At 38.2% G+C, this 13,488-nt stretch overlaps 1 protein-coding gene across 2 annotated transcripts in view; it reads right to left on the minus strand.

Moving 5' to 3' along the window:
* Nucleotides 1-481: 481 nt before the first annotated feature.
* LOC149814040 (mitochondrial import receptor subunit TOM40-1-like) overlaps nt 482-13,488 on the minus strand; it is a 29,741-nt gene continuing 16,734 nt past the window's right edge. Inside the window, exons 6-12 of one of the 2 annotated variants that reach the window (XM_089990386.1) lie at nt 8,303-8,368; nt 3,948-4,049; nt 2,387-2,455; nt 2,218-2,301; nt 1,024-1,119; nt 828-919; nt 482-611 (exon numbers count right to left, since the gene is read on the minus strand). In XM_089990386.1, coding sequence (XP_089846512.1) covers nt 860-919; nt 1,024-1,119; nt 2,218-2,301; nt 2,387-2,455; nt 3,948-4,049; nt 8,303-8,368 — 477 coding nt within the window. In that variant the 3' untranslated portion in view covers nt 482-611; nt 828-859. Of the gene's footprint in view, nt 920-1,023; nt 1,120-2,217; nt 2,302-2,386; nt 2,456-3,947; nt 4,050-8,302; nt 8,369-13,488 lie in introns of both variants that reach the window. The other variant, XM_089990385.1, reaches the window with a different exon arrangement.

Genomic DNA, 13,488 nt, shown 5'->3' on the forward strand with positions numbered 1-13,488 from the left:
GCAAAAAAAGAAAATCATGCTAAGTTCAAAATATCACCCCTTTTCAATGTCATGCGATTATCAGGGTTTTTATGTTTTTACAATTTCCTATGCTGGAGGTTAGGCCCCCTTCCATTAATACACTATATACAGCAAAAGGATTTACAAAATTATGTCTGAAGGAAACACTCTGACCAGGGTTTCTCCGTGTAATAAATTTTAAAAAAGACTTGAATATACCAAAATAGTTTAATATTTCTCTCAAAACAAAACGTTGCAAGAATCTACTTGGTTTTGATGGCTTAAGAACACCCACTTTTAGCACGACACCGTTGCAAATACAACAGGGTGCAACTTTTGACTGAGAACGAACATCGGTGGTTCTGAAGGCTAAATAGCCACCAACAATGGACATAAGCATCACAACCATGCAGTTCGCAGCTGAACCACTAGAATCCACATGGGCAGCCACTTTGAGCATGACAAATTTTGAAAATACAAGTGGAAAAACAAAAATATGCCCATTATTTTTGACAGATTGCTACATCAGCTTGTGCAACAAAAGACCCTCTCCATGGCAAATATGGATTTACCCTAAAGATCGGTAAGATCCCTGCTGCTCTTCTTCATTCCTAACTACCAAAAAGGCATTTCTATGAAATGAAATAAACCATAAAACAATAAAATTGTGCCCCTCCCAAGAGAAAAGAATAGCTGTCCAGGAAACCCAACAAGTTGCATGTGACAGTAGGCACAAGAAACCAGAGAAGGAAACAGGAACAGCCTTGGGAAATGGAGACAAGAAACAATTAAAATAGCAATCCAAGAAGATCGCTACAATATCATACTTTTGATTCATAGGATGCTTCTTCTCTGCTCTTCAGATTTCACCCACTGTCATTCCAAATCCAAATTTGTAATCCTTTTTCCAATGATCAATCTGAAATGTGTGGATAAACGGAATTAGCTGCTTCAATTCCATAATTGCAGTTGCAGAAAAATTAGGATTATAGCATGACAATCACTGTAATTGTTAACACTCACCTCTGCAGAGAGAATAAAATTAACACCCATGCTCAACCTCTCTTCTAGGAAGGCAGCAACACAGCCATTGGAATCAAGCTTCCCCCTCAAACGACACTGTCGCATACACAAGGAGCGCATATTCCACATTATCGAGATGGTAATTAATAAAATGAAGGCTTCTGCCATGTCAGAGTGAAGACTTTAAATGGGCTGACAATAAAATACTAGGCGTGTATATTTTGATGATTATAAATGAGGTGCTTATGCCACCCACATGTATCTTACAAGAAATGCTCAGGACCTAACAGCCTGAACAGTTAGCAAAACTCCACCAACTGGGTGCAATGTTGAACTTGTTCAATTAGCCTGGTTAATTTTGGTCAGATAAAGGGCTCCTCGCACATTGTTCAAATGGATTGAATTCCAGTGAAGTTGCAGTTCTTGGTTTCTCAATAAACACGGCTGAACACACACACACACACACACACACACACACACACACACACACACACACACACACACACATCTAGCTTCCCTCCAGGCAATTGGCCTCACTCGGAGACCCAGGAATGGGCATTGTAAGTGGTCTCTGTTAGATCTAGCTCGTCAACCAAAGTCAGGTTCCTATTGCATGGAGCTAGTGGGGAGGTTCGGGTATCCCGACGGGTTAGCAGGTCCACTGATTTCATCATGGCAGAGAATCGTGTCTAGCCCCACATTTTGACAGAGCTCCAAGACCCGGGACTGATGTCAGTTGTCACCAACAACAAATTTTGGATTACCTTCCTCAAGGCAGCTAAGGACAGGCACAGGACCCACCCTCCCCTCTTGAGCAGATTCTGCAGTGGCTCCAATTTTGTACCTTACCTAAGAGCTACCCTTACCTCTTGACATGCGATCTCGTGGAGATCTGTGGGGAGGCGGGAACCCACAGCAATTGATGGGGAGATCCACCCTCAGGATGTGGTTTGGAAGCATCCCCTGGTTTTCTGTTCATAGTGTTTTGATTTTGTGTATACTCGTTTAGTTTTTATGATAAAAAGGGGAAGGGAACTTTTCCCAAGAACTATTCATCGAAATGAAAAAGACCAAAATAACCTAGCAAGCTCAAGGCCACCAAGATATGAATCTTTGACCGAAGCAACCTACCACAAGACATCGGCCATCTTTGTGCATGCATGTGTATGAGAGAGAGAGAGAGAGAGAAACTACCTGCCTAAGTAAGTAATCGTAGCCAACACTGGTAGTCACATCCCTTGACATGTGATTGTACATGAAATCTGAAGCTAGAGAGACCTACACAGTGATAAGCTATAAGACACAGAGGCGAGACGTCGACAAAACGCAAAGCAGAAAACAATTAATATAACAATCATATTACCTTTTCTGACACCTTCTGCACATAGCTAAGAGCAACTATCCCAGTACTTGCAACTTGCCCAGTTGCAACCTGCAAAGCGCACCATGTTTATACACATACTAATTTAATTTTTCATTGCTAAATTCTATTGCTACCACGTGCATGCACACATCAAAGAACGTTATCCAAATACTTGCAAATTAGGCAGCTGTAACCTAAAGCAAACATTTCTGACTTTCCATTTTATGTATATCAAGGTAATAGCAGCTTATGTTTAAATATTTGGTTTCAAGAGCAGAGATTGGCATGTTTCTTCATTGTTTTTGTTCTTTTTCTCCTTGGTGATAGTTGTTTCTGCAACAATATCATCACAATTAGATCCACCATACCCTTTTAACTGTTGCAAGTAGCTGGGCTGGGCCGTGTTAACTCAAGAAACCCTAAGAAAACCAAATGTTCCACAGCACAGAACAAGTGAAAGCTGAGTTTGCTGCTTTTGCAAGCTTCTAGTTCCAGTATCTTATTGTCTCTACTCCATTGGCTAAATTTGTAGCCTGTGTTAATTTCTGAAGTTTCAATTCCAAGTGTGTTTGATTCCCCATGCATTTAGTAGATAAATAACATTTGTCATGATAATTTTTCCCATCACTTACATCGGCCTCAAACATCTCATGTTTCTGATCTTACCACAATTTGTCCGCCTAGTCAGTCAAGTGAGCAGATGTTATGTTTCCTCGTCATACATCTGTCAAGAACTGTAAAATCCTTAACTGTTCAGTGTTCACCCTTACAAAATAAATAACTGAACATCCTCTTTTTCTTTTTTTGGTAAATGGCATTCAACTTTTAAAAGTGCATTTTCAAACTGTCAAAACTTGTTTCTGCATAAAGAGGCTGAAATCATCCACTAAGCATTTCATTGATCCAGTACAAAAGTACAGGTAGGATTGGTTGCCAGTGGTTCAGTCAGCACTCAGAAGCCAATTTTGGGATATATATATATATATATATATATATATATATATATATATATATATATATCATAATTTAAGGGCATGTTTGGTAACGTCTCATGAGATTCAGACTCATGCAAATGAGAGAATGAATCTCATTGGCATTGGCTAACCAAACATCAGAAAATGAGTGGTGAAAAATCAACTCTCATTTGCAAAGGCAAATGAGTCTTCTCATTTACGTAAGAATCTAAATCACAAGGGGCCTCTTGTGATTCTGATTCCTATGGCTCCAAAACAATTTTTTGGAGTCACATGTGGCCAAGCAAACTTATCCTAACTGTGTGTTCTTTGAACAACTGTAACGCTTGCTCTTCTCATCAGATGAAAAAGACAGTATTAAGATTGGTGAGTCAACTCAGGCATCAGGCGACCCGATCAGAATCAAACCGTAACTCGCCAGGTTTCTTTAACAGTTATCTATTGAAGCCTACTCAGCATTTAAGTTTAAAACTGTACAAGCTTCAACAATAATTTACAAGCCACAAAGGAAACAAAATTTCTAAATGTCACATACATAAGAACACGAGTAGAATAACTCAAGAAAGGGAACAAGAAAACTGTAATACCATTTTATCTGAGTTGTACCGAGCAGCAAAACCAATACCGGATTTCCTTTGATGACCAAGCCAAAAAACTTCTCCACCAAGAGCCAAATGTGGTGAAACACTCTGACACAAAAATTTAATGATTAATAAGAATAAAATTAGAAAATAAAGTTAAAAAACAAAAAAAAACGGAAAGCACTCCTGCTATTCACAATACCACACCGAGGAAGCAAAAGGTATACTTTTTTACTGGGCATTGATTGAACCAGATACCAGTCATAGTAAGGCTTAAAAGGACTAACACAAGACATTAAAGACACGACATCACATGAAGAAAGTATAAGCAACAAAGACACCGATGAAAGTAATATCTGATTGCTGTTCTCAGCACAGAACATAAAGAATTGACAAAGAGATACCCAGAGCCATAGGAAAAAGAATTCCTTTTGAGCATTTTGACAGTGAAATGTGCACTCTTTACAGAGACCATGTTTATCATGGAGCAGACCATGGCTTGACAATCATAATTCATAAAAAAAAACAAGCAACCTGCTTGATTACAATGTTCACAGCTTTCTGCAGCATGAAAATACTAAACAACTGACACCAAACAAGAGATTGTTATCGCAATCACTAGGGAATTTGATTCAATCATAAAATCTCAGAGATAACCACTGTTGGCAAAACATGAAAAGATACAAGGATTGGAGATGAATAACCACCACTGAAGAAGTGACTAGACTTTGGAAAGAGCTGTAATGGTACAGAGAGCTCAGTTTCTAGAGAAACATGCACCAAAGAAAACAGATAAAGCAGCATCCCTCAGGATAGTGGACCCCAAACTGTAAAATTTGCTAACATCCAGTGGCATGCTTCATCAATGTTTCTATCAAGAATGCTTATTTTGGCGACGCAACTATGTCATTGTTTAGGCTCTTATTAATGTTTTACAAACTATGAAACATTTAGGCTATGTTTGGGGGCAGGATTTGAGAGAATCCTGCTCTGATATCCACTGCTTGGGATGCCATAGTTGTAAAATACGGCGAGATGGGACCCTCTCATCCCTGGATCTCAACTACATCCACAGGAGGATGTTGTTGCAAAATCCATCATCGCCCCCTTGAACACCGTTCCACAGCTTTTCACGATTCCCTAACCACCCAACCTCACAAGGTGGATGAGCTTGACTTCTTTGAACTGGTGATGGCTCATTCCGTTTTCCAGCCACCATAGCAGGAAAAATCATGTTTTCTTCCCCTCTGTTCTTTATGAGCATTTTCCAGAATTAGGGTTGCTGGAAAACAGTCAGCACTTGAGATTTTTCCCTTGTACCATGGCCAGTAACCCTTCTCCCTCTCTCATCTGATTGTTCTTCCTTTTGCCTAACCAACTTCCCCATGGAATCACTAGAAAATGAGAAGCAGTGATAATGCCATCTATGATGGTGGTTGTGTACAAAACAAGAGGAGACGACGGAGATGGTGGTGTTGGTACGTGGTACTGGGGGCAGGGGCTGCTGATTGTGATGTATGACAGCAATGTTTTTGGTAAAGTTGTTAACATGCATGATGATGATTGTGGTGATCAAACGATGATGATGGTAAGGCTATTGACATACATAATGATGATGATGATTGTGGTGTTTTGTAATGCTGTTGGGATAGTAAAACGAAGAAACAACAAAGGAAATAAAGTTGAAAATGGGTTTCATACGAGCTATTTGCCAAATATTTGTGCTATGGGCTAATTGGGAGCTGGTAAATGGCAAGGAAAGGACAACTCCTACAACTGACTCCCAAACAGTCATCGGATTTGGCAAATCCCACGGCTCTCAAATCCTGGATTTGCCAAGTCCAGGATTTGGCATATCCAGGCTAAACACTGACACCCAAGCAGAGCCTTACATGACAGAATAGACAATTTTTACCAGCAAAAGTGTTTAATAGATTTTGAAAATGCATGAATCATTTTTCCATGGAAAAAGAACAAGTTTTTGGTCGAATGAGAGTTTTCCTGTGAACCACCAAACTCCCCTTTGATTCACAAACTACTTTGAAGGAGAAAATGTCTCATAATTTCAGAAGCTTTCACTAAATGACTTTCTTTACTCAAGAAATAAAGTACTTTGTCAGCAACAATGGCGTGCTTTGTCAGCAACAATGGCGTGTAGGAAAAACTACTTTTTTATTTATCCCCAGATACTGCTTTCTGATATTATGCCAACAAATAAAGTGACTGACCAGGATATTCCAAGAAAATGCCAGCAGTTATGATGAGTCATTTTGTCAGCAACAATGGCCTGCTTTGTTGCAAAACAGTTTACATTATTGTGTCTTCCAGCAAATCTATATCCTGTGGAGAATTCAAGACTGTCTACTTCAATTCCATTGAGGTATGATACATGCTCAAATCTTTCACATGATATGTTTCAGGGAGAGTGTGCATGTGTGTATCTCTATATGCACACATGCATGAAATCTATCTATGCATAAGGGTCCACCATAGTTTCAACAACGCATGGTAAAACAAGAAATAAGAACATGAAATGAGAAAATATGATGCTTTATTCAGAACTTGAGACTAATGTAAATGATGAACTGGGTTTCTTCCTTCTTTATCTAATAAAACGATGCACTTCTACGATGGGACCCAATATGCACATTTAAAATGATGTCATGTTAGATAACTTCATAGACAAAACATCAAAAAACTGATAAAAATGGATAGTATGCTCTCAGTTTGCAACAACTGGATAAGCAACAAATTCTAACGGTTCATGACACCAAGAAGAGATTAACATTGTCCACCAACAAATCACCCTTCACACCATCATACATGCAATATCATGCATTAAACAATTCTTAGCACCATAAAAGGATTCATTATACAAGACCCTAGTTTCCTAAACATAAGAACAATATGGGTGTGTTTGAATCCCTGGAATGGATCTCTCCCTTTCTCCCTGATATTAGATCTGATGTTTGAATAAGCTTGGATCTTGGTGTGGGGGCCCATGCCAGAACGGCAAGCCCCCAGCTCAGATCCTTGGATCTGAGCTCCAAGGATGTGATGGCAAAAGCATAGTTTAACTATAGACCATAGATAAAATTTGTCGATCTCATTGGACATATTCTATGATAGTCTGCACTCTGATGATAGACCTCACTGGGTAGGGAAACTATCAAGCATAACTAAAATAAATCATGGATGGATGTCCAATATATGCTTTCCCCAAAAAAAAGAATCAATATATAAAAGTGTGGCATGGTCCGTGGCATAACTATCTGGGCAGACAAGATAGCTGGGCAGCATGGAAACACAAAATCTGAACAAAAGGGTCACGAAGCTTCACTATTGCACATACCTTAAATATATAAACAAAAAAATAAATAAAACAAAAGAATGATTGGCCAGTTGTACATTAAAAAAAATCCAATCTGCAACTCAGAATGGCTCAAATTCTGACTTTAGGTTCATGTTTGAAATGTTAGGTGTTTCCTTCATGTTTGTGTAGGGATGGCAGTGGACCGGGGGAAAACAGGGCCCCGCCTCGCCCCGTTTGGACCGAGGATGGAGGACATGAAACGGGGATGAAGGTTAGAATCAAAACCTGTGCAGGGATGGAGGCGGGGATGGACTTATGCTTTCCCACGCCCGCCCCGCCCCAGCCCATCCCAGATCCCCGTTAGTAAAATAACTAAAATACCTTTAGGGATGGCAGTGGACCAGGGAGAAATGGGACCCCGGCCCGCCTCTCCCCGTTTGGACCGGGGATGGAGAACATGAAACGGGGATTGAAGCGAAGATGGAGGTTAAAATCAAAACCCGTGCGGGGATGAAGACGGAGATGGAGGGCGGAATTTTGAGATGGGAGGGGGTGGAGACCTTTTCCCCCACCTCCGCCCCGGTCCACTACCATCCCTATGTTTGTGCCAAGAAAATGTCAAAGAGAGAATGCACCTGTCACATGCAGGTAGGGCACATTTCCAAACAAACAATAGTAGCAAATAGAGATAGAATCAGAACAAAGTCCAACATGGCATGCCAAAATTGTGAACTGCATGACGGCTGGTATCCCTACTTTTGTTGGAACAAACCAACCATATTGGAGGAAACACCTAACAACACACAGTGAATAAATCCAGAACAAGCAAGTATCCATGATCAAAATGTAATTTCCAACAAAGGTGAAGCAAGGAAAAAAGCATGCCCCAGATACCCAGTACACATGGATATACTGCATTGCCACCATATGCAGTAGTCTTGACTTATTTTATCATGACCGTGTCAGGTGAGTACAAAAAGGCATCTTTTGAATCTCATTTTCATTAGGAAGGCAAGATCAACAGTGGAAAAAAATCAAAATTAATTACCTGGATATAGTTGACACCATAGAAGGCATTGTTTCCAAACTGAAACTGAGTCCTGAAATCTTTACCCTGCAAGGAGATAAAGGAAATGACTTACACTCAGGATCCAGACCAGCTAGAAATCATTTGAATATACAAGTGATTATATAAGTTTTAATGCAGCATCACTATCGACAAGTATATATATAATATATTTAAAGAGCACAAAAATGGCATGATTCATTGTTTTTTGTGCATCCAAAGGAAGCTGTAGTAGAATTACAGAACTAAAAATAAGAGGGGGATAGGGTTAGGGTGGTGGGAAATAAAAGATTATTGAAACAGAATGTCTGATGGTATGACCCTTTGGTATCCAGTATGTAATGACTAATGAGATCTCCATGGATCAAAGAAGATGACTACTAGGGCAATAACACAACACAATCCACAAAGGGAGAACTCTTAAGAGGCACAAAGGCACACACAATATAAAATGCATAGCATAATGCATTAAGAATTGGGACCCTAATGTCCCATACATATAATGAGAGAGATGAACAAGAGAGGCCTACTAGCCATTGGGGAGCTCCCAACGGCTAGTTGGTCAAAATACCATAATGTCCATGACCAAAATACAAAAACAAAAAATATACAAAATAACCTAGATACAATCTATATATTACATGTATTTGTATTCATATGCACATACATATTTATATATATGTACACATGTACATACAACTCTTAACACTCCTCCTCAAACTTACTTTCAGTGAGATCACCGAAAGTTTGTCAAGAAAAAAATGAAATCTAAAAGAAAGCACCTTGGCGAAGAAATTGATCAATTGATATTTAAAGGTGACATAAGGCAATGATATGATCCTCTTTAAATACTCTTCATGAACATAGTGGTAATTCATCTTAATGTGCTTAGTCCTCTCATCAAATGTATGGTTGCCAACAATGTAAATGATGCTCTTATTGTCACAGCAAAGCTTTGAGGGCATCATTAGATGTACCCCTATATCTTCAAGGGGTCGTCTCAACTAAACAACTTCAGATGTAGTGGCAGTCATGGCTGCTTCCATTGATGAAAGAGACTTTTTGTTGTTTTTTTGCACTTCTGGACACGAGTGAGACACAGTGTGAACTGCATGAGCGATATCAGGCCAGCTGATAAATAAGTATGTGAAAGATCCAATCATTTGATGGTACGATGTGAGATCCTCCAGAGGCACTCCATCATCAATTTTCATTTTTGCATTAATCACTTTTGGAGTATCGACCCTCTTCTTGTCAGTAATTCTAGACCCGTCAAGAATCTCAGTTGCAAATTTAGTTTGGGTTAATAAATACCTGCGAGGTGAGTATGCAACTTCTATACCAAGAAAATATGTAAGAAATTCAAGATCAGTCATTTCAAAATTATTTTTAAAAACATTCTTAATATGACTAACGTTTGTCTCCACCAGTGATAATCATGTCATCTATATACAACAATAGAATGACGATACATGCATAAGATGCCTTAACAAATAAAGCAGTGTCAATATAACATAATCTATATCCAAAATTTAACATAACAATAGTGAATCTATCACTTCAGGACTTAGAAGCCTGCTTCAAACCATATAAAACTTTCTTTAAATAGAGAATGTATTCAGGTGGAACCTCAAGACCTAGGAGCAGATCCATGTAGATTTCTTCTTTCAAATCTTTATTCAAAAAAAAACTATTTTCGCATCCATTTGATATAGAGGCCAACCTCTAATGGAAAATAGGGCTATGAGAGTCTTAACAGTGATGATTCTTGCTACAGGAGCAAAGGTTTCCTCGTAGTCTATTTCGTATTCTTGAGCATATCCATTGGCAACTAATCTAGCTTTTTATTTTTCTAATGTCCCATCACTTTTGGTTTTGATTTTATATACTCATCTACATCCTATTGATGTTTTCTCATTTAGTAATCTCACAATATCCCAAGTCTTGGCTCTTTCTAAAGTTTCCAGCTCAATTTTCATGGCTTTGACCCGCTTTAGTGTATATGCGAGCTAAATATGTCCTATGTTGAGGAGAGAAATGTAATGAAATAGACGGAAATGAACACAATGTCCTAGAATGGACATTCACAAGCAAGATGCAAAGAGCAAGTCCACAATGGACAAACACAAGGCCTAGAATGGCTTGCTAAAAGGAAAAATCTTATAAAGCAAGAAATGGGCATGTAAAAGCCACACATTACAAAGGGGTTTACCCCTCTATTTATAAACAAGAGAGTGAGTGGAAAAGAGAAGAGAGAGTGGGAATTGGGAGGCCCAACAAGGAGTCGTTGGGCCCCCAACGGTCAGTGACCGTTGGGGGTCCAACAACTCTTAGTTGGGACCCCCAATGCATTATGCATTTAATGCATATACAATAAAAAAAATAAAAATAAAAATAAGAAAAATAAAATAAAAGGACTAAAATGCCCCTATTGAGCAGAATTATAGAAATACCCTTTATCGGGTATGATGTGATATATATATATATAGATACATATATTTTAACCCCCTCCCTCAAGCTTCACGGGGACATGACCGAAAGCTTGTTGAGAAGAAACATAAAGTGAGGAGCAGTAAGAGCTTTGGTGAAAAAATTTGACAACTGGTACTTGGATGTAATGTACAGCAATGTTATGGTCCCTCTTAGATATTCATCACGAACATAGTGGCAGTCCATCTCAATGTGTTTAGTACGCTCATGGAAGGTGTAGTTGTTTGCAATATAAATTGCGCTTTTATTGTCACAACACATCTTCGAAGGTATAGAGATGATTATGCCTATATCACTTAGGAGACTTCTAAGCCACACAAGCTTCATGGTTGCAGTAGTCATTGCAAGATATTCAGCTTCCGTTGAGAACAATGAAACTTTGTGTTGCTTCTTGCATCTCCTGGAAATCATAGTCACCTAAGAATACACAAAAAACAGTAGTTGAGACTCTATCATTGGAAATTCCTCCTCAATCAGCATCAATATAAGCAATTAAGTCAAGTGTTGAAGAAGAGAAAAGAAAAACTCCTTTAGTTATAGTATTTTTAATGTATCTGATGATTCTTAAAACTGCACTCATATGCACGGTTGTAGGAAACTGACTGACCGAGTGAACAGAATAAGCTACGTGTAAACACCCCAAATTCTCCTCATATATTTTCAGACACCCCCTTTTAGCAGATGCCAACCCATGTAGGTCAGTATAGGAGTCTAACCCTAAGTCTGTCCAGTTTAGTTGTCATTTCTCCTGTTTTTTCAAAAAAAATACCATTTTACCCCTAGGTCACCTTACATCTCTGTCAGTCAGAGTCGAGGAAGCTCATTTTAAAGCTCAAAACAGTTAGAATGTCAGTCATTTCTAGCTCACCTGAGCTGACGATGAGTGAACCCTATTCATTTTTTACCATTTCGGCTAAAATTGATTCATTTCCTCAGAAATGAGCTCGATTCCAACTCAAATTGTAGTTGATTGTCCCCGAGTCAGTTAATCTCAGTCAACCTTATTCCCCTGAGTCTACCCTGGGCTCACCAAGAGTTCAAGTTGTCCTGTTTCAGTTCAATCCCATTTTCCACAATCTAGGATTCTATTTTAGCCCATTTCAGCTCATTTCAGCTGAAATTGAGCTGAGTCAGTCAGTTGAGCTAGTCTTTGAGTTCTGAAATTAGTTTATCTCAGTATTACTGATCTTCATTCCAGCTCAAACACAGTGCAGTCTCGTTGTCCATTTTATTTCAGTGGTCATTTCTCACCATTTCTCTGAGAATTGTACCATTTCTCAATCATTCAATCCAAGGGTTTGTTTGAGTCAGTGTCATTTTAGTTCACCTGAATTCAGAAACCTTAGGATTCAGTTTAAACCAGTCAAGACCAGTTTAAACCTCATTTCCGGTGTCACTCTATGCCCTGCAGAGGCAAAATCATTTTGCGGTTATCTTGTCTGAAACTTCATTTTTAGCATTTCCCCAGCTGGTACAATCAATAATCGAAGTTCGGATCAGTTCTTTTCTTGAAAATTTTAAATATATTCGATCCATTTCACATTTGGATCGGATCCAGTGTTGGATCTGGATCCAATTATCAATTTTCATCCTCGGACAGGAATTTTCAATTCTTTCTCTCTGCCAAGGGTCTGGGACTTCAAATCCCTCATTCAGGGTTTGCATTTTGTATATCATTTCATGTCATTTAATATTATTTTCTATCATTTCATGTCATTTAATATTATTTCCTATCATTTCATACCATTTCATAGCATTTCATGTCATTCTCGAGATCCAGCACTCTTGTTTTTCAAAATATCAAATCTGGGTTTTAAATCGATATTTGTCATTTGCCAACCCCCAAGATCTTATATTTATTTATTTCAAAACATTTTCCTTAGAAAGCGATTTGGATTCATTTAAAACTTAATTTTTAATTGATCTCAATTCTCGGATCGGACCCATCTAGGTGGTGTCGCTTCTAGACCACTTCTTTCATTTCTCAAATTTTAGTTATTTCAGAGTTTTAATTGATTTAGGACTCTGTCTTTTCACCTTTTTAAATCTTTTCAAAATTTTATTTTGGTTTTAAATCGGAGGTAGCCTTATCCCTTACCCATTTCTTTCATTTTGGCCATAATTTTAGAGTTTCAGTTGGACTAGGACTCTATCCCGAAGTTTCAGTTGGATTAGGACTCTATCTTTCACTTCTATTTTTACTTGTTTCAAGAAAATCTTTCAAAAAAATTCGAAAGAAATCAAAATTTTAGAGTTTTAGTCGGATCAGGACTCTGTCCCAGAGTTTCAGTTGGATTAGGACTCTAACCCTGACTTTATTTTTTTAAAAATCTTTCAAAAACTTCTTCATTTATCTTTTAAAAAATCAAATTTCAAAATTCTAGGACTTTATTTTAGATTTTCAAAATTTTAGGACTTTGCCTCAAAGTTTCAATCGGTTCAGAACTCTACTCTGATTTCAATTTTACTTCTATTTTACTTATTTTTTTCGAAAACGGATCTAATTCTCAGAGTTTCAGCTCGATTAGAACTCTATTTTAGAGTTTCAATCGATTTAGGATTCTAGCCCCGATTTCGTCTTTCTACCTATTTTCACTAATCTCTAAGAAGATCTTTCAAAACCTCTTCGTTTGTCTTTCAAAAACCCAAATTTCAAAATTTCAAAATTTTAGGACTGT

Source organism: Nuphar pumila, chromosome 15 (assembly GCF_984573655.1).
Source record: "Nuphar pumila chromosome 15, dmNupPumi1.hap1.1, whole genome shotgun sequence".
In the NCBI taxonomy this organism is placed as follows: domain Eukaryota; kingdom Viridiplantae; phylum Streptophyta; class Magnoliopsida; order Nymphaeales; family Nymphaeaceae; genus Nuphar; species Nuphar pumila.